The sequence below is a fragment of the Taudactylus pleione genome, unplaced genomic scaffold, assembly GCF_031769625.1.
Source record: "Taudactylus pleione unplaced genomic scaffold, aTauple2 ptg000362l, whole genome shotgun sequence".
Taxonomy (NCBI): domain Eukaryota; kingdom Metazoa; phylum Chordata; class Amphibia; order Anura; family Myobatrachidae; genus Taudactylus; species Taudactylus pleione.
Window position 1 is genome coordinate 283,779 of NW_028284763.1, and position 26,188 is coordinate 309,966.

At 43.0% G+C, this 26,188-nt stretch overlaps 1 protein-coding gene and 1 pseudogene across 1 annotated transcript in view; one reads left to right on the top strand and one right to left on the bottom strand.

Moving 5' to 3' along the window:
- LOC148508515 (uncharacterized) overlaps positions 1-25,586 on the top strand; it is a 143,903-nt gene extending 118,317 nt beyond the window's left edge. Inside the window, exon 5 of the mRNA XM_088444417.1 lies at positions 24,197-25,586. Within this exon, the coding sequence (XP_088300543.1) occupies positions 24,197-25,336 (1,140 nt within the window). The 3' untranslated portion in view covers positions 25,337-25,586. The remainder of the gene's footprint in view (positions 1-24,196) is intronic.
- LOC148508517 (uncharacterized) lies at positions 1,291-13,415 on the bottom strand (annotated as a pseudogene).
- Positions 25,587-26,188: the final 602 nt, after the last annotated feature.

A 26,188-nucleotide genomic window follows, 5' to 3' on the forward strand; every position in this document is an offset into this window, starting at 1 on the left:
CCAGTGTCCACAATATCCTGATACCGCACTCATTGTTTTGAGGTACCTGAGGTGGAATGGAAGAGAGAGAAGGTGCTCACTACTGCACACGCAACAAATAAGGAGTAACGGGAGCAGCATACGGGATTAGGATTTTATTGCAAGTCTTTTTAATGAAAACACTGCCCACAGTTTTTGCCCAGCAGACATACTGGTATTTCGTTACTGACTAATGAACAGTTTCTTTTGTCACCATTGACTTTGCACACTAATGATTAACTCAGAGGGAAGATTCTGCCCACAGTTATTGCTGACCGGTTGGACCGAGATTTTGGACTGGCTCAAAAGTTAGGATATAGCTGTCACATAAAACTTCACAAACAATTATAACTTCCATTTCCAGACACATCTACTAAGTAGTGTACATAATAGGGAACAACCAGTACATCAGTCTACATCACAGAGCGCTTACCCTTCTCCCGACACTACCACTAAACCTAGGAGGTTGGAACACCTCTAAGAGTAAGCTGCTAGTGGTGTAGCTAGTGTTAGTAATATCCTGAGAGCGCCCACCGCCCATCTGTTGTATTCTGACCTTTAAGCACGCCTGCGTTCGGATCTCCACTCCCCGTTTCCAAGCACCTTCCCCTGTTACCACCCACATACGCCTCATTCTGTCACTCAAAATAGCAGGCATTCGCTATTTAGCAAACAAATGATTTTTGGCCGCACTGACTGGTTCGCGCATGCGTATTACGATCCGTACGCATGCGCAGTTGGGCAAACATCGCTCGGAGCGAATGAGCGGCCGCTTACGAGCGGCTCTGAATCAGGCCCTTAGCATCCTGTTCTGGGATCATTCAGCTGCTGCTGTCTTGTAACTGCTCGTTCAGTATACTGTAATGTGGTTTAATCTCATGATATTTGTGTAAAGGAAAATGGCTTTTTCTGAGGAATCATACAGTATGTTTTAAATAAACACTGTAAATTATTATAGACTCTCACGATCCCCTCTTTTTATTAAAACATACTATCTTTCCCTTACTGGAGTCATGGCTTTCATAGTAACTATATTACTTCCATAGTCACCCTATGCAAGTAGATACAAGCATCATTCATCACCTGAATACCAAGAATCCTGGCGCATCTTTCCCTAGAAAGAGGGGTTTCTTCCGACATCAGTACTACAGAAAACACATTTCTTCTCAGGTGTGATCAATGTAATTCTTTCACACACTGAACACTCTTCCCACTCGGAGGCTCTCTTCTTATGTGTGATAGAGAGAGTCCCTACAGGTGCAGATGCCTTATTTACCATTTTCTGATATTATAAGATATATAGCAATTCCACAGAATGAGCAAGATTAATACAATGATTATAACGATTACTGGGTGAATGAGACCACTAAACATCCTTTTGACTGAAGGTGAGTTACCTGTGAACACATCCCACCAATGGTGCTGTACATTATCTTTTAATTGTGTGGCTACTTCCACCAATTTCTCTGCTTCTACAATTGTCTGCATTTGTGCATGATGGGCAGAATAGTTACTTTCTGTAAGTGGTGAGCAAGTTTGTCTGTATTATTAATGGCATTAATGATACTTTGGAGAATAACTGTAAGGTTATGGGGAGGTATCTCAGTCACCTGAAATTCAAACTGTACATCTTCTTGTCTCTTCGCATAGGTCACATAAGTAATGTTCTTCAACCTGAGGTGTGTAACGTTAAATAAGCATCCAGAAAAAGGATTTGGTAAATTATAGAGGGAAGTTGTATTCATATCATATGTGACTAGGCATATAACCGGAGGCTCTACCTCTATAAACATATCCACCTCTTTATCATGCAATTCCCAGTTGCATACACTGGTTGGGTGTTCTAACTTACAAGGCTCATATAGCTGTGTTTGCTGAGGACATACTAATCCATCATCAGTATCAGTACATAGGGATAAGTCATGTGTCCTATTATTGGTGTCTATCTGTGTACCTCTCATCTGGGGAGTCCACAACTGAGTGCCTCCAATAGTTGTCTACTAGGGGACTGGTAAGATGAAGTACTTACACATCACCTGTCTCTGTGTGACATTATACACATGAACTTCACCCGTGCAAAAGTTGTCAGTACACAACATCTTCTTTAGCTGAACTTGTATCCATAACAAAGAAGATATATTAAACATCCTTCTGTATACTTGTTCGTTACCTGTCATTAACTGTGTTTGTGCTTTACCCTTTTGCATATGTTGATGCATGGTTCTGAGGGAACATTCAGTCCAATTAAACAGTTCAGAAACATTTGTTGACAGGTAAAGTGTGTTAAACAATGTGCTATTGAACGCCTGTAAATATTCATTATCCCAAGATATACTGGCCTGTAATGGGGTAAATACTGTAGGTATCCATGTAGCTTGCATTGTAACTAATCTTCTCATATCTTCTCCTGCATTACTCATTTTACTGGCTAAAGTTTCTATATCTATACTATTAAGTAACCCTATACCTGTACCTGATGCTCCTAGCAATGTATCATACCATTCTCTCTTTTGTCTGCTATAGCATTTTGGATCTGGGGGGAAAGAAATATTAAATCTTAATATAGTGGTTTGTCTTTGGGTACCCACATTTACACAAGTGAAGGGAACTTTAACTAGTGAGTCATTCTTTATAGTGGGCTTCCTATTTAGGACGTACATCCTTGTCATTATTACTGAATTATTTGGTAATTGTGTGGTATTAGTGCAAACTAGCACTACACCTCTTTCTATAGTTGTTGGGCTTCCTATGGGTATACCAGGGTCCGTACTATTGACACACTGACTTCCCTATGCCCATGTTTTCTTAAATCCTTTAGAGCCCGTGAACTTATCAGTACAACACTTAATTTTTATTCCACTTATGATAGTAATATTATCATGCTCCCTTGGTGCCCAGTAGAGATGCCTTATATTATATTGTTCCAAACGTTTTACATATATCGAACCTCCTGACCAGGATACATTAAATCTATGTAACTGGTAAGCCTGGTTACCATATACCACCCTAGAGTACTCTATTTGTCCTCCTGTTGTCCCCTGGTGTGTGCGCTATACCCTTAGGCTAAGTATAGCCAACATTATCACACAAAAAGGATTCATGATGGTGGTTCAATCTTGACCACCAACTTCTTGCAATGTGAGATTGTATCCACGTGCTCTTTCCTCCAATTTTCACTGAAGTTGGTGCAGTCAACAGAACCTGATATGGACCATCAAATCTTAGCTCCAGAGACTTTCTGATGTGTCTCTTAGTGTATACCCAATCGCCCGGTTCCAATGAATGTACACCAGGTACCGCTTCTGGGTCTGGAAGGGAGGAGAAAACTAAAGAATGGATGTTATTCACTTGATTACAAAGAGTAGCTACATAGTCTGTTAAATCTGCATGATTGTGCTGCAACTGTTGGGGAGAACTAACACCCTGTCTTAGGAGGTCTTAAGAATAGTATGTCATAAGGTGACAACTTATATTTCTTACTGGGGGTGGTTCTTATTGAATATAAAGCTATAGGCAGACAGTCCACCCATGTCTTGCCTGTCTGTGCCATCATCTTTTGTATCTTTAGTTTGAGGGTACCATTTAGTATCTACACACCCACTGGCCAGTTAGAGAAGAGGTCTGTACAAATGAGGGCATACTCATATGTCCCCACCCTAGGCAACTGAATATAGTCTATCTGCAGTTTCTGAAACGGGTATAATGGCTTAGGTGTATGCCTTTGTGGTACGTTTACTGTCTGTCCTGGATTGTGTTTCCCACACACCTGGCATGATGCTACGTATGCTGTAGCTGCTGCATTAAAGCCTGGTGCTATCCAGTGCTGGAGCACCGTGTTTACCATGGCCTCCTTTGAATTATGCACTGGACCATGGGCCAGCTGGGTCATCAGGGGATATAAGGCTCTTGGGAGGCACCACCTGGTGGCTTTAGCCCAATGCATATTAACACAAGTGTCTCCCTCTTTTTCCCAGCCTCTCTTTTCACCTTCTATGGCTTGTTCTTGAAACTGGTGTAAAGCCTGTATGTCCAAGGGGTCTTTCTTTGTGTCTGTTGCTATACCATAGAGGACTGGGATAGCTAACAGGGCAGCTTGCTTAGCCGCAGCATCTGCTTTGGCATTCCCCTTGGCCTCAGCTGTTTTCTCCTTGGTGTGTGCTTGCACCTTTAAAATGGCTACTCTACTTGGAAGCTGTAAGGCTGCAAACAACAATCTAATGAGCTTACCATTCTTAATGTTTTACCAGCCTAGCCCATAAAATCCCTACTCTTTTAAATAGGCCCGAAATCATGGGCCACACCCCAGGCATACCTGGAGTCAGTGTAAATGTTTGCTGTCTGATTTTCAGCCATTATACATGCCTCAGTGAGTGCCCTCAACTCTGCTTCCTGTGCTGAGCAGGAAGGTGGGAGTGGTTGCTGAATCAATACCTCATCTAAGGGGGTGACTGCATACCCTGTTCTTGGGGACCCTTCATGATAATATCTAGAACCATCTACAAACAATTCCCATTCTGGATTAGATAAGGGAACATCTGTTACATTTTCTAGTTCCTTCATTTGCATTTTCATAAGTTCAAGACAATCATGGTCAGAAAAATTTTGATTTGTATTTTTATGTGACTGTATTTGCAGTACATTATCCCCCTCATCATCCTCACTGTTGTGTTCCTTATTGCCATTACCTGGTATGTTATCAACAGGTGTATGTATGCCTCCCTCACTATTCCCCTCTTTTGAATCCTGCGTTGGAAGCAATGTAGCATTATTCAACACTGTGCACCTCTTAATGGTCACATCGGTAGGGCTTAGTAGGGCTACCTCATACTTAGTTAACCTGGCTGCAGAAAGATGCTTAGTTCTGGCCTGGTTAAGTATTTCTGTTACTGAGTGGGGAACCTGTATGATCAATGAGTGGTCCAGCACTAAATCTGCTGCCTTGTCTTTAAGCATAGCTGCAACTGCTACTGCTCTTATACAAGAGGGTGCTCCTGTGATTATACTATCAAGCTGCAATGAATAATATGCTAGGGGCCGTTGTTTACCACCATGTTCCTACACTAATACCCCTTGAGCATGTCCTTATGTTTCATGACAGAATAACATAAAAGGCCTGTCATATCTGGGTAATCCTAATGCTGGTGCTTGGGTAACTGCAGTTTTTATCTGCATAAAAGCTTTCTTCTGTTCTGATGTTAATATTACTGTTTTGTCTTTTGTATCTGTCAACGCATCATAGAGGGGCTGCATTATGAGGGATGCGTTGGGAATCCATTCCATCAATACTCTATTAGAACTAGAAATGCTCTGAGTTTCCTGGTGGTAGTGGGCTCTGGCACTGTCTGTATAGCTGATATCCTGTCTTGTGTCAAATGTCTTATACCTTGAAAAATACAATGTCCTAAAAAGGTAACTTGTGCTTGAGCTGTTTGCAATTTTTCTATTGACACTCTGCAATGTTGTTCACACAGAAAAATAAGTAATGATTTAGTTTCACTTTGACACTGTCCCTCTGTATCTGCACATAGGAGCAAATCATCCACATACTGCAACAACTGGGTGGTCTCAAACTGTGGTCTCCACCCTTGCAGTATGATGGACATTGCCTCTGTAAATGCAGATGGAGAGGTTGCCCCTCCTTAGGGTTATCTAGTCCAGCAATACTGTTTGCCCATGTTTGTAAAAGCTAAATAAAGCTGACACTCTGATGTAAGAGGTACAGAAAAAATAAATAAAGAAATAAATTAGCCAAGTCTATTACTGTGAAATGAGTTGCTGTTGCTGGCATTTGGTTTAATAAGGTGTGTGGATTAGGCACTATAGGTACGTCCACCACCAACCATTTGTTTACCTCTCTTAGATCATGCACCATCCGGTATTCCTGTTTACCATCTGCCCCCACCTTCCTTTTTACCAGAAATAAAGGGGTGCTCCATGGGGACCTACATTCTCTTATAACCCCTGTTTTCTGATATGCAGCAATATGCTGCTGTATGGCCTTTCCCTGATCTCTGGTCAATGGGTATTATTTAATCTTTACTGGCACTACACCTGGTGAGTGTAACCGGTTGTACATCCAGTAATCCCACATCTGTTTTATCCTTAGACCATAATTTTTCAGGGACTTCTGAAAGCCAGTCAGGGATCATCACTTCTATCTGTGTCTGGTGTTGCAGCAAATATATTGCTGCTGCTAGCTGACATTGAAGATCCTGCCCTGTATTTCCTTTCAGTATTACATTACCATCCCTGTACTCAATGGTAGCTTGTAATTCATTAAGGATATCGGCTCCTAACAAATTAACTGGACAGGATGTGGAGGTCAGGAATTCTACAGGCACTTTAATTTCTTCTGACCCCATTGCAATATTTATGGGCTTACTAACATGTAAGGATATGGTATGTCCTGTTAGTCCTGTTCCAGGAATTGTCTGATTTGTAACATATTTCTTGTGAACATCTTCTGCCCTTAAAATGGTACGGCTTGCGCCAGTGTCTATTATACAGTCAATTTGTGCCCCCCCAGGTAGTGTCAGTTGTATTATTCCCTTGGGACCTGAGGCATTAATAATGGATTGTGGGGGACCTGAGACTGGACGGCCTATTTCCTATGGGCTATGTGCTGTTTGAACCCTTACTCCAAATTGCTCCCTTTTCTCTGCCCATTCCTTATATTTCTGACAATCCCTTTTCATGTGCCCTGCTTTATGGCAGAAGAAACCTAACCCTTTCCTTTTTGCTTCTTCTGGAGATACTTTCCTATTATCTCTGGTCTGTCTAGGGTCTATACTGAATTTTGGTTCTTACTCTTATCATAACTGCTGCATTCTGGGGATTTGGTTCAAACACCTCCTGTGTAGTTACAGGATAAGCCTCTATAGATGTGTTTTGCTATTGGGGTGGACCTGTCCCTTTCTGAAAATACATCTGTTCACCCCCACAGTGTTCACAGCCGCAAGGTTCATCATTAGTGCCTGTGGCTTCTTGCACACCTGTGTCCTGTGTCTGTTTTTATTAAACATCCAAGGCATTAAGGTACCTGCCCCCCTTGTATGGGAATGGGGCTGAAATTTCCTCCTGCATAAGGCAGAGGAGGAGCTGGTGGTGTAACTGGTGCTAAGTGTGGAGGTGATGGATAATGAGGTGATCTGGTTAAGCCTTGTTGATCACAGGGTTCCCCTGACCAGGGCACTTGATTCCCACAAAATGGGCAATTAGTGTTAGCATTAGGTACACATTTACCACCTCCTGGGCATTTCCTGCCATCCCTTACTGGTGTGGTAAATGGAGCCAAACTTGGGTATTTTGGGCTTAAATCTGGGGCTGTTAGTGATGCCTGTTGATTTACAAAAGGGATCACTGGGACAGGCCTCACAGTATTTGGACCACAATCTTCCATAAACTCAGTGTCTTGTGTTACCTCCTGTTCTTTATGTATGTCTTTGGCTACCTCTAACCAGGCCTGTACTTGCTTGCCTACTTTCTTACACTCTATCCAAGCCTTGTTTTCTTTTGCAAAGGTTTCCCATCTTACAGGATCCAGGGAACCCACACTGGGCATCCCTGCTTTCTGTAGTATCTTTTGAATATCTTTATGTGCACTTTTCCCCTCCCTGGATTCGACTAGATCCGCAGGAGCACATGGTAATTCTTTTACCATGCCTGTACTGCCCTGAGCCCCTATTATGGGTTACCGCTCCTAGTTATTCCTGAATACCCTGAGGAATCTTTATTTTATTCAAAAGAACATTCACTTATTCCTGCATTCCTACTGGGTAAATATACAACAAAACCTCTTATCTTATCTTATCAGCTTCAAATGCCTATCAGCTGGCAACCCCTTAATAACTGCACAAGCTACTACTGAACTATCCCTGCACAAATTACTGGGTAGCTAATTTATTAGTCCAGCCCAGTCTTTATCCTGGTAGCCAAATATGTTAACACCCTTTGAGGCAAGTATATACCACAGGGATCCTCTGATTTATTACAGCTATTAGATCAGGACTTATAAATGATCTGGTTTACTGTAATATAACTACACAAGTACACCCCTCATATTTTAGTTATATGTGGTTCATATATCAGACTCTAGAGACCTGTTATCCCTGTCCTTCAAAAGACATTACAGTATTCCCAATTTCACTATAACACTCCCACAGATTATGACCCACTGTTCTAATCCTTCTGGCATGCTACACAGATGAATAACATGTACATCCCTTCAGCCCCAGGCGCCCCTAGGGGTACCAACGAGGAAACATGAAGGACCCTATCCCGAATCAATGGGCACCTTTCTCTGCACTCCTAAACACATTTGCCATGCTTAGGCACTAGGTGTCACTTCTTACAGCTACTATGAGAGCAAGGAGATCAGTGAATGTCTCAACCCAGGGGTCACACCTCTCAAAAGACAGGACAAGCCTCTAATTGCAGATGAGAAGTGCAGTCTTTGGTTGATCATTTAAAGATCTGGTTCCTTTATATTAGGGATGTGCAGGCTCATATAGGTTCGAGTTTGCACGTCGAGTTCGGATTTTTCCCTCCAAAAAAACGGAACTCAGAAAGAGGCAAAACGTCATCTTGCATGGACGAACATCATCATTCCTGGACTTCCAGGAATGATGATGTTTATCCATGCAAGATGACGTTTTGCCTCTTTCTGAGTTCCGTTTTTTTGGAGGGAAAAATCCGAACTCAACGTGCAAACTTGAACCTATCCGAGCCTGCACATCCCTACTTTATATACATCTCACAGTTAACACACATACAATCACACTCCTTTCACTCGCTTCAAGACAAGACAACTTATACTTTAAAAGAGCAGGTTTGGCATACAATATATTCATAGATCCCCGATTAGCCCATCCATACTGAACCCTACAATACTAATTAGGAAGCTCAGAAGAGAGCATTGAAAAGCGCAAATGCGCATTTATTTTTCAATACTCACCGATCGGAAATTGCTTCTGCAGTTCCAAATTTTCAAGTGGATATTCGTCAGTACAAACAGGCAGTTGGGGATCCCGGACGAGCCCCCAGAAATGTTGGGGTGACGAGGTTTCCTACCCCTGGATCATGGTATGAGAAACGCTGCTCCTATTTTATTAATTTTCCTTACAGCCAGCTGGGAAGATAAGGAAACTCAACACACGTGATGAATTCCACTTATCTCCACGAGGTACATCCCCTTTGAGCAGTCTTTATAAGTTCAGAAAACTGCTGTCACAAACATTTGCCAAAAATGGTTTGACAGAAAAGAATACACATGATTGGTTTAACAAGTACATAGGATGTGTCAATGCATCTTTCAGTTTGTTGTTTTTTTCACAGTGTCCAGACTTGGTATCCTATTCTGGGATCATTCAGCTGCTGTTGTCTTGTAACTGTTCATTCAGTATACCGTAATGTGGTTTAATCTCATGATATTTGTGTAAAGGAAAATGGCGTTTTCTGATGAATCATACAGTATGTTTTAAATAAACACTATAAATTATTATAGACTCTCACACTGTCTCTGTCTCACTGTCTATCTATCTTATATCTATCTATCTATCTATCTATCTATCTATCTATCTCATATCTATCTCTCTATCTATTTCATATGTATCTATCTATCTTCTATCTATATCATATATATCTGTCTATTTATATATCTCATATCTATTTATCTCATATCTATCTATCTAATATGCAGTGCCTTGCAAAAGTATTCACCCCTTTGGCTTTTTACCTTTTTTGTTACATTACAACCTGTAATTTATTTATTTTTTAAATCGGAATTTTATATGATGGATCTGCACAAAATAGTCTAATTTGGTGAAGTGAAATTAGAAAAATATATATAAAAAAGAATCTTTATAAATACATTTCTGAAAATTGGCATGTGCATAAGTAATCAACCCCTTTGCTATTAAGCTCCTCATAAGTTCTGGTACAACCAAATACCTTCAGAAGTCACATAATTAGTGAAATGATGTCCACCTGTGTGAAATCTAAGTGTCACATGATCTGTCAGTATAAACACACATTTTCTGAAAGGCCCCAGAGGCTGCAACACCACTAAGCAAGAGGTACAGTATCACACCATGAAGACCAAGTAGCTCTCCAAACAAGTCAGGGACAAAGTTGTTGAGAAGTACAATTCTGGGTTAGGTTATAAAAAAATATCCAAATCTTTGATGATCCCCGGAGCACCATCAAATCCATCATCAAATGGAAAGAACATGGTACCACAACTAACCTGCCAAGAGAGAGCCGCCCTCCAAAACTCACAGACCGGGCAAGGAGGGAATTAATCAGAGAGGCAGCACAGAGACAAAGGGTAACCCTGAAGAAGCTGCAGAGTTCCACAGCAGAGACTGGTGTATCTGTGCATGTGACCATAATAAGCCATATACTCCATAGAGCTGGCCTTTATGGAAGAGTGGCCATTACTTAGTGATAAAAATAAGAAGACATGATTTGAGTTTGCCAAAAGGCATGTGGGCGACTCCCCAAATGTATGAAATTTAACTTTTCGGCCACCAAGGAAAATGCTATGTCTGGTGCAAACCCAACACATCCCATCACCCCAAGAACACCATCCCCACAGTGAAACATGGTGGTGGCAGCATCATGCTGTGATGTTTTTCAGCAGCAGGGACTGGGAAACTTATTTGAGTCAAGGGAAAGATGGATGGTGCTAAATACAGGGATATTCTTGAGCAAAACCTGTTTCAGTCTGCCTGTGATTTGAGACTGGGACGGAGGTTCACCTTCCAGTAGGACAATGGGGGTCATTCAGAGTCGGTCACAAGCGCTGAACGCTCGCAACTGACTCGATGTTGCCCCACTGGGCATGCGCACGATGGAGCCGGCTCCATTGTGCGCATGCGTGAGACCCGACTAGCAATGGCTGCGCCATCGCTAGGGGTCTCGCAGCAAATGGGGCGAGCTGTCGATGGTGAGTGACAGCTCGCCCCGTTTGGTGGGCGGGCAGGGGGCGTGCCCGGCTAAATGGAGGCGTTCCAGTCAGAACGCTTGCCGTTTGGGGGCGGCCCCACTGACATCATTGCTGATGTCAGTGGGGAGCTTCCTGCTGAGACCCAACCTTAGGGTCTCGTCATAAGCCCCGATGGTCGCGATGGTCTTGACCATCGCGACCATCACCCTTGTCGGTCGCTAGAGCTGTGGGTGGTAACCCACAGCTTAGCGAACAACCAAGAGGCGGCAATACAAGATGCAAGCGGCCTTCCTCATTCAGAGCGACCGCTTGCATTTCACGACCACCTCTGAATGAGGTCCAATGACCTGAAGCATACTGCTAATCAACACTCGAGTGGTTTAAGGGGAAACATTTAAATGTGTTGGAATGGCCTAGTCGAAGCCCAGATCTCAATCCAATTGAGAATCTGTGGTCAGACTTGAAGATTGCTGCTCACACGCGGAAAACATCCAACATGAAGGAGCTGGAGCAGTTTTGCCTTGAGGAATGGGCAAAAATCCCAGGGGCAAGATGTGGCAAGCTCATAGAGACTTATCCAAAGCGACATGCAGCTGTAATTGCCACAAAAGGTGGCTCGACAAAGTACTGGCATTAGGGGGGTGAATGCTGAAGTTTTCTGTTATGTTGTCCTAAATGTTGTTTGATTCACAATAGAAAAAAAACACAACTTCACAGTTGTAGGCATGTTCTGTGAATGAAATGATGCACACCTTCATACAATCCAATTTAATTGCAGCTTGTGAGGAAACAAAACATGAAAAGTGTAAAGGGGGTGAATACTTTTGCAAGGCACTGTACATCTATCTATCTATTCTATTTATCTCATATCTATCTATCTCATATCTGTCTATCTATCTATCTCATATATATCTGTCTTTCTTTCTATATATCTCACATCTTTCTATATCATATCTAACTATTTATCTCTCATATCTATCTCATATCTATATATCTATCTAATATATATATATATATATATATATATATCCATCCATCTCATATCTATCTATCTATCTCATATCTATCTATGTTATATCTATCTATCTAACTATCTCATATATGTCTATCTACAGTATCTCATGTTTATCTGTCTCATATCTATCTCTCTATCTATCTACAATATCTCATATCTATCTATCTCTTCTCTATCTATCTATCTCTATCTATCTATCTCATATCTATATCTATCCATCTCATATCTATCCAGCTATCTCATATATATATATATATATATATATATATATAGATAATATATATATATACATATATCTCATATCTATCTCATACACATCTATCTATATCATATCTATCTAATATATATCTATATATTATCTATCTATCTCATGTCTATCTATCATCTATCTATCTCATATTTATCTATCTCATATCTATATATATCTATCTATCTCATATCTATATATCTATCAATCTCACATCTATCTCATATCTATCTCACTCATATCTATCTATCTCATATGTATCTTTCTATCTCATATCTGTCTATCTCACTCATATCTATCTATCTCATGTCTATCTATCTATCTATCTATCTATCTATCTATCTATCTATCTATCTATTTATCTCATATCTGTCTCATAGCTATCTATCTATCTATCTATCTATCTATCTATCTATCTATCTATCTATCTATGTCTCATATATATATATATATATATACAGGGCTGCCATCAGAAAATGTGGGGTCCGGGACTGATAAAACAGGCAGGGCCCCCCTCCCATCCCGTGTTTCTGAAACTCCAGCCCCACAGTGTCTCTACAGTTCCACAGCGTTCGCTTCTGGGGTTTTTTATTGTCTCCCCAGCTAGCCCTTATATCTTCGATCTAGTGTGCATAGGCTCCTCCATATACCTGTATTCACCTCAAAGCAGCCCCCCTGTCCCCATCAATGTGGAGTCAATACGGTGCCGGCAACAGAAAATTTGGGGCCTTGTACACCTCCTCCTACCGCGTAGATACAGAACGGTCGGCTTGCGACTTTTCTTACCTACACCATGGTTTATCAGCAATGGGGAACCTCTGAAGAAATTGATCCTCCCTGGGCAGATGGTAAATTCACTCAGATTCTTTATTCATGTAGGTGATCACAAGGTCCGGAAGACATCTGTTTGCATAGGAATATAACCAATGTCATCATCATACAACAGAGGCAATATAGGTTTTTATGGAACTTGTGTCTTTATGAAGATTATTGTGCCCCAGCCTTTGCTGTTACTCTTAAAATTGAGGAATATCTCCAGTCCTTCACCTCCACGTCTCTCCAGCTGTCTCATCCCAACTTGTCTCTCCAGCTGCCTCAGCTTCCCTGTGTTTGTCAAGCATCCTCAGCTTCTCCACCTCATGACTCTCCATGGATTCCCTCAGCTCCCCCCACTCCCTGTGTCTCTCCATGGCCTCAGATTCCACCCTGTGTCTCTCCATGGCCCCAGCTCCTGCCCCTATATGTCTCCCCCCCTCGTGCATTTCCATGGTCTCAGCTCTCCCACCCCGTGTATCTCCATGGTCCCAGCTCCCCCCCCTGTGTATCTCCATGATCTCATATCGCTTCCCCTCTGTGTATATCCATGGTCTCAGTTCCCCCCCTGTGTATCTCCATAGTGTCAGCTCCCCTTCCCTGTGTATCTCCATGGTCTCAGCTCCTCCCCCCTCAACGGTCACAGCCTCCCCTGTGTGTCTCCATGGTCTTCAGCTCCATCCCATCTATTGTCCCCCCTCCTCCCTCTATGTGTCTCCATGGGCTCCAGCTCCCATCTATTGTCCCCTTTTGTGTGTCTCCATGGTATTCAGCTCCCTTAGTGTGTCTCCCCGGCCTCACCCCATGGCCTCCCTCAGCTCTAGCTCTTTCCCTTCTCACCAGCAGCCACTAACCTTTCCTACCCTGGCCTTGTCTCTGCCGAGCTCCTAAACGCGGCGGCTGCAGCTCCTCCAGTCCGTTCTTCTGTGGCAGCGCGCCGACGTCATAACGTCACGCGCGCTGATCTAAATACTAAACAATAAACACTTTATTGGCTGGGACATTATGACCCGGCTGCCCTCCTGCCAGTCTGCGCCGTGCTGATCACTGCAGCACTCTGCTGCTGAAGGCAAAAGGGTGGAAACAAACCAGTGGCCGGGCTGCGGGAGGCCTTGAAACACTAAATATATACCGGCACGGAGGTAGTAGCGGGGGAAAGTTGGCAGGAGCGGGCGGGCCCCCCTTCTATGTCTGAGTGACCGGGCCTGGGACTCCAGTCCCGACAGTCCCCCCCTGATGGCGGCCCTGTGTGTGTATATATATATATATATATATATACATATAAATATCTCATATATTTCAATCTATCTTATATCTATCTATCTATCTCTATATCTATCTACAGTATCTGTCTATCTGTCTCATATATATCTAGCTATCTATCTCATATCTATCTATATCATATTCATCTACATTTTTTTCTCTTATAAGATAGATAAATATGAGATAGATATATATCTATCTACCTATCTCTATATCTATCTACAGTATATCATGATTAACTATCTGTCTCCTATCTATCTATCTATCTATCTACAGTATCTCATGTCTATCTATCTATCTATCTCATATCTATATATCTATCATATATATATATATATATATATATTAGGGGTGAGCGGGTTCGGATTTCTGAAATCCGAACCCCCCCCGAGCCCCCCCGATCCGAGTCAGATCCGAGTCAGGCTCGACTTTTCCCACCTGACTCTGATCTGAAATCGAGGCAAAATGTCATCATCCCGCCTTCCGGGTCTCGCGGGTTTTGGATCCTATATAAGGTACCCGCGTCGGCGCCATTTTCTCACTCGGCTGTGGACAGTGAAGAGGGAGGGTGGGAGTTAGGGCTGTGTAGTGTAGTGTAGTGTAGTGTAGTGCAGAGTAGTGTTGTGCTGCGCTGTGCTGCTGTTGTCCACTACTTCAAAGTCCATACGGGCTGGCTGTGTTGTGCTGTGCTGCTGTTGTTAATAGGGGCTGTGTCCACTACTTCAAAGCTCTGTCCATCAGGGGTGCTCCCCCCAAGTGCTAAAAAAATAATATTTTTTCTGTGTTTGTGAATTGTGTGCGCAGTAGCCGCAAGTGCATCAACAAAGTAGTGCCAAGCGTGCCCCTGTGTCATAAGTAAAGGGCCGGCTGGCTTGACCGTTAAAGGGTGCTGTAATCCCCAAAGTACACTCCAAACCAAATAACAAAATATTTTTTCTGCGTTTGTGAATTGTGTGCGCAGTAGCCGCACGTGCATCAACAAAGTAGTGCCAAGCGTGCGCCTGTGTCATAAGTTAAGGGCCGGCTGGCTTGACCGTTAAAGGGTGCTTTAACCCCCAAAGTACACTCCAGTCCAAACCAAAAAGAAAATATTTTCTGTGTTTGTGAATTGTGTGCGCAGTAGCCGCACGTGCATCAACAAAGTAGTGCCAAGCGTGCGCCTGTGTCATAAGTTAAGGGCCGGCTGGCTTGACCGTTAAAGGGTGCTTTAACCCCCAAAGTACACTCCAGTCCAAACCAAAAAAATATATATTTTCTGTGTTTGTGAATTGTGTGCGCAGTAGCCGCACGTGCATCAACAAAGTAGTGCCAAGTGTGCGCCTGTGTCATAAGTAAAGGGCCGGCTGGCTTGACCATTAAAGGGTGCTGTAACCCCCAAAGTACACTCCAGTCCAAACCAAAAAAAAAAATATTTTCTGTGTTTGTGAATTGTGTGCGCAGTAGCCGCACGTGCATCAACAAAGTAGTGCCAAGCGTGCGCCTGTGTCATAAGTAAAGGGCCGGCTGGCTTGACCATTAAAGGGTGCTGTAACCCCCAAAGTACACTCCTAACCAAATAACAAAATATTTTTTCTGTGTTTGTGAATTGTGTGCGCAGTAGCCGCACGTGCATCAACAAAGTAGTGCCAAGCGTGCGCCTGTGTCATAAGTAAAGGGCCAGCTGGCTCATTTCTTAAAGGGTGGTGTAACCCACAAAGTGCACTACTCTCCAGCAAAAATAAAAAAATATTTTCTGTGTTTAGCCGCACGTATATATCAAATCGATATAACATAAAAGGAGGACCAAACTTTCTCCGATAAAAATAAAATAGAGAAAGATCAAGAACCACTTCCTCCAAGTGCTGAAGCTGCTGCCACTAGTCATGACATAAACGATAACATGCCATCAACGTCGCCTGCCAAGGCCGATGCCCAATGTCATAGTAGAGGGCACATACAATCCCAAATAACAAAGTTCAGGAAAATGACCTTGAAAAAAACATTTAAATCATCTGAAGAGAAATGTAAACTTGCCAATATTCCATTTACGACACGGAGTGGCAAGGAATGGCTAAGGTCGATCCCTAGTATGTTCATAACTAGTGGTTCAGCTTCACATGACGATGGAAGCCCTCCTCCCACTAAAAAAATCAAAAGAGTTAATCTGGCAAAAGCACAGCAAAGAACTGTGCTTTCTAAGAAGATATCACAAATCCCCAAGGAGAGTCCAAGTGTGGTGGTGGTTGCGATGCCTGACCTTCCCAGCACTGGACGGGAAGAGGTGGCTCTTTCCACCATTTGCACACACCCTACAAGTGCTGAAAGGTGCACCCACAGTCCACTTGCTGATATGCAAATTGAAGATGTCACTGTTGAAGTACAACAGGATGAGGATACAGGTGTAGCTGGTGCTGAGGAGGAAGTTGGCGAGGAAGATTCTGATGGTAATGTGGTTTGTTTAAATCAGGCTCCGGGGGAGACAGTTGTTGTCCGTGGGATGAAAAAGCCCATCACGGTCATGCCTGGGCAGAAGACCAAACATTCCACCTCTTTGGTCTGGCAATATTTCTATCCAAATCCGGACAACAACTGTCTTGCCATATGTACCATATGTAAAGGTGGAATAAGTAGGGGTAGGGACGTTAATCACCTAGGAGCATCCTCCCTTATACGGCACCTGCAGCGTGTTCATAATAAGTTACTGTCAAGTTCAGAAACTTTGGCTCAGACCGTAAGCAGTCCAGGGACACCTAAATCCCGTTGTCCAGTTGTATCCAAGCGCCTGCAAACCACACCGTCAACTCCCTCCTCATCAATTTCCTCCTTAGTCAGGATCGGAAGTAGTCCTGCAGGCCATGTCACTGGCATGACTGACTCTCCTATCCGGGATTCCTCCGGAGGATCCTGCATTGCTACGCCTCCTGCTGCCGCTGCTGCTGTTGCTGCTGCTGGGAGTCCTTCATCATCCCAGAGAGGAAGTAGGAACACCACTACTTTTACTAAACAATTGACCCTCCAACAGTCCTTAGCGAGGAGGATGAAGTACGACAGCAGTCATCCTGAAGCAAAACGTATAACTGAGGCCTTGACTGCTATGTTGGTGTTAGACGTGCATCCGGTATCCGCCATTAGTGCAGTGGGATTTAGACAATTGATGGAGGTAGCGTGTCCCCGGTTCCAAATCCCATCTAGATTCCACTTCACTAGGCAGGCGATACCGAGACTGTACAGAAACGTCAGAAAAAGTGTCCTCACTGTCCTGAAAAATGCGGTTGTACCCAATGTCCACTTAACCATGGACATGTGGACAAGTGGAACAGGGCAGACTAAGGACTATATGACTGTGACAGCCCACTGGGTAGATGTATCACCTTATGCAGCAACAGCAGCAGTGTCACCAGTAGCAGCATCTCAGAAATGCCAGCTCGTTCCAAGGCAGGCTACGCTGTGTATCACTGGTTTCAGTAAGAGGCACACTGCCGACAACCTCTTAGAGAAACTGAGGGAAATCATCGCCCAGTGGCTTACCCCACTTAGACTCTCCTGGGGATTTGTGATATCTAACAACGCCACCAATATTGTGCGGGCATTACATCTGGGCAAATTCCAGCACGTCCCATGTTTTGCTCACACAATAAACTTGGTGGTGCAGAATTTTCTGAAAAACGACAGGGGCGAGCAGGAGACGCTTTGGGTGGCCCGAAAAATTTCTGGCCACTTTCACCATTCAGCGACTGCGTGCCGAAGACTGGAGCGCTAGCAAACACTCTTGAACCTGCCCCGCCATCACCTGAAGCAAGAGGTTGTGACGCTGTGGAACTAAACCCTCTATATGCTTCAGAGGATGGAGGAGCAGCAAAAGGCCATACAAGCCTATACATCCACCTATGACATAGGCAAAGGAGGGGGTATGCACCTGACTCAAGCGCAGTGGAGAATGATTTCCGTCTTGTGCAAGGTTCTCCAGCCCTTCGAACTTGCCACACGTGAAGTCAGTTCAGACACTGCCAGCTTGAGTCAGGTCATTCCCCTCATCAGGCTTTTGCAGAAGCAGCTGGAGAAAGTGAAGGAGGAGCTAAGATGGAGCGATTCCGCTTGGCATGTGGGACTTGTGGATGAAGCCCTTCATTCGCTTTGCCAGGATTCCAGGGTGTCAATCTGTTGAAATCAGACCACTACATTTTGGCCACCATGCTCGATCCTAGGTTTAAAGCCTATGTGGTGTCTCTCTTTCCGGCCGACACAAGCCTGCAGAGGTGCAAAGACCTGCTGGGGAAAACACTGTCAGCTGAAGCAGAACGTGACACGTCAACAGCTCCTTCTTCATTTTCTCTTGCAACTGGGGCTGCCAGGAAAAAACTTAGGAATCCTAAGCAACCCGCTGGCGGTGATGCAGGGCAGGCAGGACCAAGTTTGGACATCTGGTCCGGACTGAAGGACCTGGCAACAATTTCTGACATATCTACTGTCACTGCATATGATACTGTCACCATTGACAGAGTGGTTGAGGATTACATCGGTGACAGCATCCAAGTAGGCATGTCAGACAGTCCGTACCTGTACTGGCAGGAAAAAGAGGCAATTTGGAGGCCCCTGTACAAACTGGCTCTATTTTACCTGAGTTGCCCCCCCTCCAGTGTGTACTCCGAAAGAGTGTTTAGTGCAGCCGGGAACCTTGTCAGCGAAAGGTGTAGGAGGTTGCTTCCACAGAATGTGGAGAAGATGATGTTCATCAAAATGAATTATCAGCTCTTCCAGGGAGACCAGCCTCCAGAACGTACAGAGTGACCTGTGGTGGTGGATTCCAGTGGGGACGAGTTAATACTCTGTGAGGATGAGGATGTACACAACACTGAAGAGGGTGAGGAATCGGTGGATGAGGATGACATCTTACCTCTGTAGAGCCAGTTTGTGCAGGGACAGATTAATTGCCAGCTTGTTTTGTGGGGGCCCAAACGAACCATTCATTTCATCCACAGTTGTGTGGCAGACCCTGGCGCTGAAATGATTGGTTTGTTAAAGTGTGCATGTCCTGTTTATACAACATAAGGGTGGATGGGAGGGCCCAAGGACAATTCCATCTTCCACCTCTTTTTTTTCTTTGCATTATGTACAGTTTGGGGCCTAGTTTTTCAAACTGCCATCCTGTCTGCCACTGCAGTATCACGCCTAGATGGGTCACGTGTTTGTGCCGCCCACTCGTGTCGCTTAGCTTAGTCATCCAGCTACCTCGGTGCAACCTTTTGGACATAAAAACACTATTCTGAGGTGTGAGGTGTTCAGAATAGACTGGAAATGAGTGGAAATTAAGGTTATTGAGGTTAATAATAGCATAGGAGCAGAAAAACCTACAAATTCTGTGATTTTAGCTGTTTTTATGCTTTTTTCAAAAAAATACAGATCCAAAACACAAAACCCAGAACCCAAAACACGGAAGGGTGGTTTTGGCAAAACCAATCCAGATCCAAAACACGAAGAAAGATCCAGATCCAAAACCAAAACACAAAACACGAAAAGTGGCCGGTGCACACCCCTAATATATATATATATATATATATATATATATATATATATATATATATATATATATATATATATCATATCTATCCATCCATCCATCTCCTATATATCTAGCTTATTATATCTATCTCATATCTATCTATCTATCTATCTATCTTTGTCTCATATACAGTATATATATATATATATCTCAAATATTTCTATCTATCTTATATCTATCTATATACAGGATTATCTATCTATATATATCATATCTATCTCATTTCGATCTATCTATATATCTGTCTCATATCTATCTACCTATCGCTATATCTATCTGTCTCATTTCTATCTATCTATCTACAGTATCTCATGTTTATCTATCACATGTCTATTTACCTATCTCATATCTATCTATCTATCTATCTATCTCTCACATATCTATCTGTCTCATATATATATATATATATATATATATATATATATATATTGCATATCTATCTCATATACATCTATCTATCTGTCTATCTATCTCATATCTATCCATCTATCTCATATCTATCTGTCTATCTATCTATCTATATATCTATCTCATTTCTATCTCATATATATCTATCTCATATCTATCTATTTCACAAACAACTCTCTATCTAATATCTATCTCATATATATCTATCTCATATCTATCTAATATCTATATATTTATCTATCTATCTCATATCTATATAATATCTATATATTTATCTATCTATCTCATATCTATCTAATATATATATCTATATATCATCTATCTATCTCATATCTATCTATCTTTCTATCTATTTATCTATCTATCTCATGCTGTTCATATATTTAATATTGTTATGCCAGCCTTGAGAAAAGGGCCGTGTCTGGCTCTGAAACGTCGGCAGTTTGGCATGTATTAAACCCTTTTTTTGCTTATGATACCAGTCCAGGAGTGCCGCTGATTCTTTGCATGAATATTGGACACTTACAGAAGGCACCCTGGCACATATCTCTATTATTTTTTGAGTGCCGGTTCACCCTTGGAATATATATATATATATATATATATATATAAAATCTATCTCATATTTATCTATCTCATATCTATGTCATATCTATCTATCTCATATCTATTTATCTATCTCACATATATCTCATATCTATCTCACTCATATCTATCTATCTCATGTCTATCTATCTATCTATCTATCTATCTATCTATCTATCTATGTATCTATCTATCTCATATCTACAGTAATTCATATCTGTCTATCTTTCTCATATGTATCTATCTCATGTCTATCTATCTCATATCTATCTAGCTATCTGTCTCATCTATCTTTCTCATATATATTTATATTATATTCATCTTTCTTTTTATCTCATATCTATCTAGCTCATATCCATCTATCCCATATCTATCTATCTATCTATCTATCTATCTATCTCACTGATATCTATCTATCTATCTCATGTCTATCTATCTATCTATCTATCTATCTATCTCATATCTTTCTCATATCTATCTATCTCATATCTATCTATCTATCTCACTCACTCATATCTATCTATGTATATCTATCTCATAACTATCTATCTCATAGCTAGCTATCTATCTCATATCTATCTATCTCATATCTATTTATCTATGTATATCTATCTAATAACTGTCTATCTATGTCATATCTATCTAGCTTTCTATCTATCTTATATATCTATCTATCTCATATCTATCATCTATCTATTTATCTATCTATCTATCTCATATCTATCTATTTAAGGGTAGGAGTGTGTTGGCATAAAATGGTCATGTGGACATATGGAGAAGTGTAATGGCATAAAAGGGATAAGTGAAGTAGTGTAGTGGCATAAAAGTGGCATGTGGAGGAGTGTAGTGACATAAAATTGACATGTGGAGGAGTGTGATTGCATTAGAAAGTGGCATAAGTGACATGTGGAGGAGTGTGATGGCATAAAAGGGGCATGTAGAGGAGTGTGATGGCATAAAAGGGGCATGTAGAGGAGTGTGATGGTATAAAAAGTTGCATGTGGAGGAGTGCAGTGGCATAAAAGTGGCATGTGGAGGAGTGTGATTGCATTAGAAAGTGGCATAAGTGACATGTGGAGGAGTGTGATGGCATAAAAGGGGCATGTAGAGGAGTGTGATGGCATAAAAGGGGCATGTGGAGGAGTTTGATGGCATAAAGTGGCATGTGGAGGAGTATGATGGCAAAACATTGGCATGTGGAGGACTGTGATGGCATCAAAAGTGGCATATGGAAGAGTGCAGTGGCATAAAAGTGGGATGTGGAGGAGTTTGATGGCATAAACAGTGGCATGTTGAGGAATGCAGTGGCATAAAAGTGGTATGTGGAGTGCAGTGGTATAAAAGTGGCATGTGGTGGAGTGTGATTGCATCAGAAAGTGGCATGTGGAGGAGTGTAGCTGCATAAGTGGCATGTGGAGGAGTGTGATGGCATAAAAGGGGCATGTAGAGGAGTGTGATGGTATAAAAAGTTGCATGTGGAGGAGTGCAGTGGCATAAAAGTGGCATGTGGAGGAGTGTGATTGCATTAGAAAGTGGCATAAGTGACATGTGGAGGAGTGTGATGGCATAAAAGGGGCATGTAGAGGAGTGTGATGGCATAAAAAGTGGCATGTCAAGTAGTGCGGTGGCATGTGGAGGAGTGTGATGGCATAAAAGGGGCATGTAGAGGAGTGTGATGGCAAAAGTGGCATGTGGAGGGGTGTGATGGCATAAAAGGGGCATGTAGAGGAGTGTGATTGCATAAAAAGTGGCATGTCAAGTAGTGCGGTGGCATGTGGAGGAGTGTGATGGCATAAAAGGGGCATGTAGAGGAGTGTGATGGCAAAAGTGGCATGTGGAGTAGTGTGATGGCATAAAAGTGGCATGTGGAGTAGTGTGATGGCATAAAAGGGGCATGTGGAGGAGTTTGATGGCATAAAAGGGGCATTTAGACTAGTGTGATGGCATGAAAGGGACATGTGGAGTAGTGTGATGGAATAAAAGGGGCATGTGGAGGAGTGCAGTGGCATAATAGTGGCATGTGGAGGAGTGTGATGGCATAAAAGGGACATGTGGAGTAGTGTGATGGCATAAAAGGGGCATGTAGAGGAGTGTGATGGCATAAAAAGTGGCATGTCAAGTAGTGCGGTGGCATGTGGAGGAGTGTGATGACATAAAAGGGGCATGTGGAGGAGTGTGATGGCAAAAGTGGCATGTGGAGGGGTGTGATGGCATAAAAGGGGCATGTAGAGGAGTGTGATTGCATAAAAAGTGGCATGTCAAGTAGTGCGGTGGCATGTGGAGGAGTGCAGTGGCATAATAGTGGCATGTGGAGGAATGTGATGGCATAAAAGGGACATGTGGAGTAGTGTGATGGCATAAAAGTGGCATGTGGAGTAGTGTGATGGCATAAAAGGGGCATGTGGAGGAGTTTGATGGCATAAAAGGGGCATTTAGACTAGTGTGATGGCATGAAAGGGACATGTGGAGTAGTGTGATGGAATAAAAGGGGCATGTGGAGGAGTGCAGTGGCATAATAGTGGCATGTGGAGGAGTGTGATGGCATAAAAGGGACATGTGGAGTAGTGTGATGGCATAAAAGGGGCATGTGGAGTAGTGTGATGGCATAAAGGTGTCATGTGGAGTAGTGTGATGGCATAAAAGGGGCATGTGGAGGAGTATGATGGCATAAAAGGGGCATTTAGAGTAGTGTGATGGCATAAAAGGGACATGTGGAGGAGTGTGATGGCATAACAGGGGCATGTGGAGGAGTGCAATGGCATAAAAGGGGTGTTAGATTCTGGGATTGGTTTGGGCTCAGGACTGGGATCACTTGGCAGGTCTGGTTGGAATTGGAGTGAATGAAGCTAGGTGAATGTATGACACTTCTCTTCATTCAGTTCTCCCTATGGAGAACAGAACAAATGATGCATATGGTAGTAGAATATAGAGCAGAGAATTGTGGGAACATTGGAGGCTCTGTAGGTCTGTTGGAGCCATTTGGACAGCACCGATGGATTTTATATTCACATTGTACACTCTACCTAAGACTAAGTTATACCATGTTCTTCCTTAATAGTCATCCAGACAACCTGTTTACTGCAAGTGCAAAGTGCTAAAAACCACATGAAATAATGCACCACAAACTCTAATAGTAAGAGAGGAAGAATAAAAGTAGCTTTGGTTATTGTATTTTGCTGCTGAATAATTTTTTCTTTGTTCACAAATACATCTAAAGGAACTTCTAATATCACACAGACAGGGTGTATTATCATTTATCACTACAGATGCTTTCAACTTGAATATTGAAATTATCATTACTCACTGATTGCACAAATATTATTTATATACACTAACATCATTTTTATATGTATACTTCTCTAGCACACACGGGTGAGGAGATCAAAGAGAGGATGGAGCAGAAGCAGCAGCAGCAGTGGCCGGAGTAGCAGCAGAACCAGCAGTGGCCGGAGCAGAAGCAGAAGCAGCGGTGACCGGAGCAGAAGCAGCGGTGGCTCGAGCAGAAGCAACGGTGGCTGGAGTGGCACCAGCAGAGCGATCCACAGTGGCAGCATTAGTCGTGGTGTTAGTAGTCATGGACGTAGCAATCCCGGTAGTAATAGCCGGGTTGGTGGTAATGCGGATAGTGGTCATGGAGATAGTGGTCATGGAGGTAACAGTCCTGGTAGTAAAAGCCGTAGGGTTAGTGGTAATGTGGATACTGGTCATGGAGATAGTGGTCATGGAGGTAGCAGTCCTGGTAGTAGCAGTGGTCATGGAAATAGTGGTCATAGAGGTAGCAGTCCTGGTAGTAGCAGTGGTCATGGAGATAGTGGTCATGGAGGTAGCAGTCCTGGTAGTAGCGGTGGTCATGTAGATAGTGGTCAAGGAGGTAGCAGTCCTGGTAGTGCCAGTGGCCAGAGCAGAAGCAGAAGCAGCGGTGGCCAGAGCAGAAGCAGCGGTGGCCAGAGCAGAAGCAGCGGTGGTCGGAGTAGCAGCAGAAGCAGCGGTGGCCGGAGTGGCACCAACGGAGCAAGCCCCAGTGGCAGCATTAGTCATGGCGATAGTGGTCATGGAGGTAGCAGTCCTGGTAGTAATAGCCGTAGTGAAAGTGGTCATGGAGATAGTGGTCATGGAAGTAGCAGTCCTGATAGTAATAGCCGTAGTGATAGTGGTCATGGAGATAGTGGTCATGGAGATAGTGGTCATGGAGGTAGCAGTCCTGGTAGTAAGGGCCATAGTGTTAGTGGTCATGGAGATAATGGTCATGGAGATAGTGGTCATGGAGGTAGCAGTCCTGGTAGTAATAGCCATGGAGATAGTGGTCATGGAGGTAGCAGTCCTGGTAGTAATAGCCATAGTGATAGTGGTCATGGAGATAGTGATCATGGAGGTAGCAGTCCTGGTAGTGCTAGTAGTCAAGGAGATAGTGGTCATGGAAGTAGAAGTCATGTTGGTAGTGATAGTGGTGTTGGTAGACATGGCGAGAGTGATAGTGGTGTTAGCAGACATGGGCGGGAGTGATAGTGGTGTTAGCAGACATGGCGGTAGTGATAGTGGTGTTAGCAGACATGGTGGGAGTGATCGTGGTGTTAGCAGACATGGTGGGAGTGATCGTGGTGAAATGCCCCTTTAAATATACCTCTGCCTTAAGAAACGAAACTGTCAGATCAAAGAAAAACATGAATATATTTAAAAATAAGAGTTTCTGAGACTGCGTTATATTTTCATGAGCGTCTTTATGTTACATTTTCTGTATGAATGTATTAGTCACACCAGGCATCCATAAGCCTTTGCTGTGATGCTCTAATCAAAATTAAAAAAAATCTTCTCTAATGCTACAAATATGACTCCCCATCATGTGTACACACTTCCTCCCCCCCACACAAACACAAGTTTGCTAATACATGCAGACAAAGACAAAAGCACATAAACTAAAGAAAGCCCCAATCATCATCATCAGCAAATTCACAAACAGACAATTGGAAGACTGACAATCCCCAGTATGTACCAACCTGACCAACATCCTGTCTGTCCTGGGCATGGACTCATGTAGCATGTAGGTTTCTCACATAGGTCTTGTCTCAGCAGTAGTATCATAGCTGAGAAGATAATTGTCATTGTAAGGGGATGAGCATATCTCCTTCCCCAGTATCCTGTTCAGGGGCGTAAGTTAATGCCAGATGCCCCCAGGCAATATAGAAGTGCCCCATCCCCGTGGCTCCAGCTTGTGTATGCGCTGAAATCAGTAGCACAGCTAAGGGGGCAAAGGAGGAAGTAATGTGTCAGTAATCCTGCCAGTTGTGGATAATCTCCAGCCACTTCCCCCAGTTCTCTTCAGCCAAATCTCCCCTTGTGTCTCTCCAGCCCCATTCC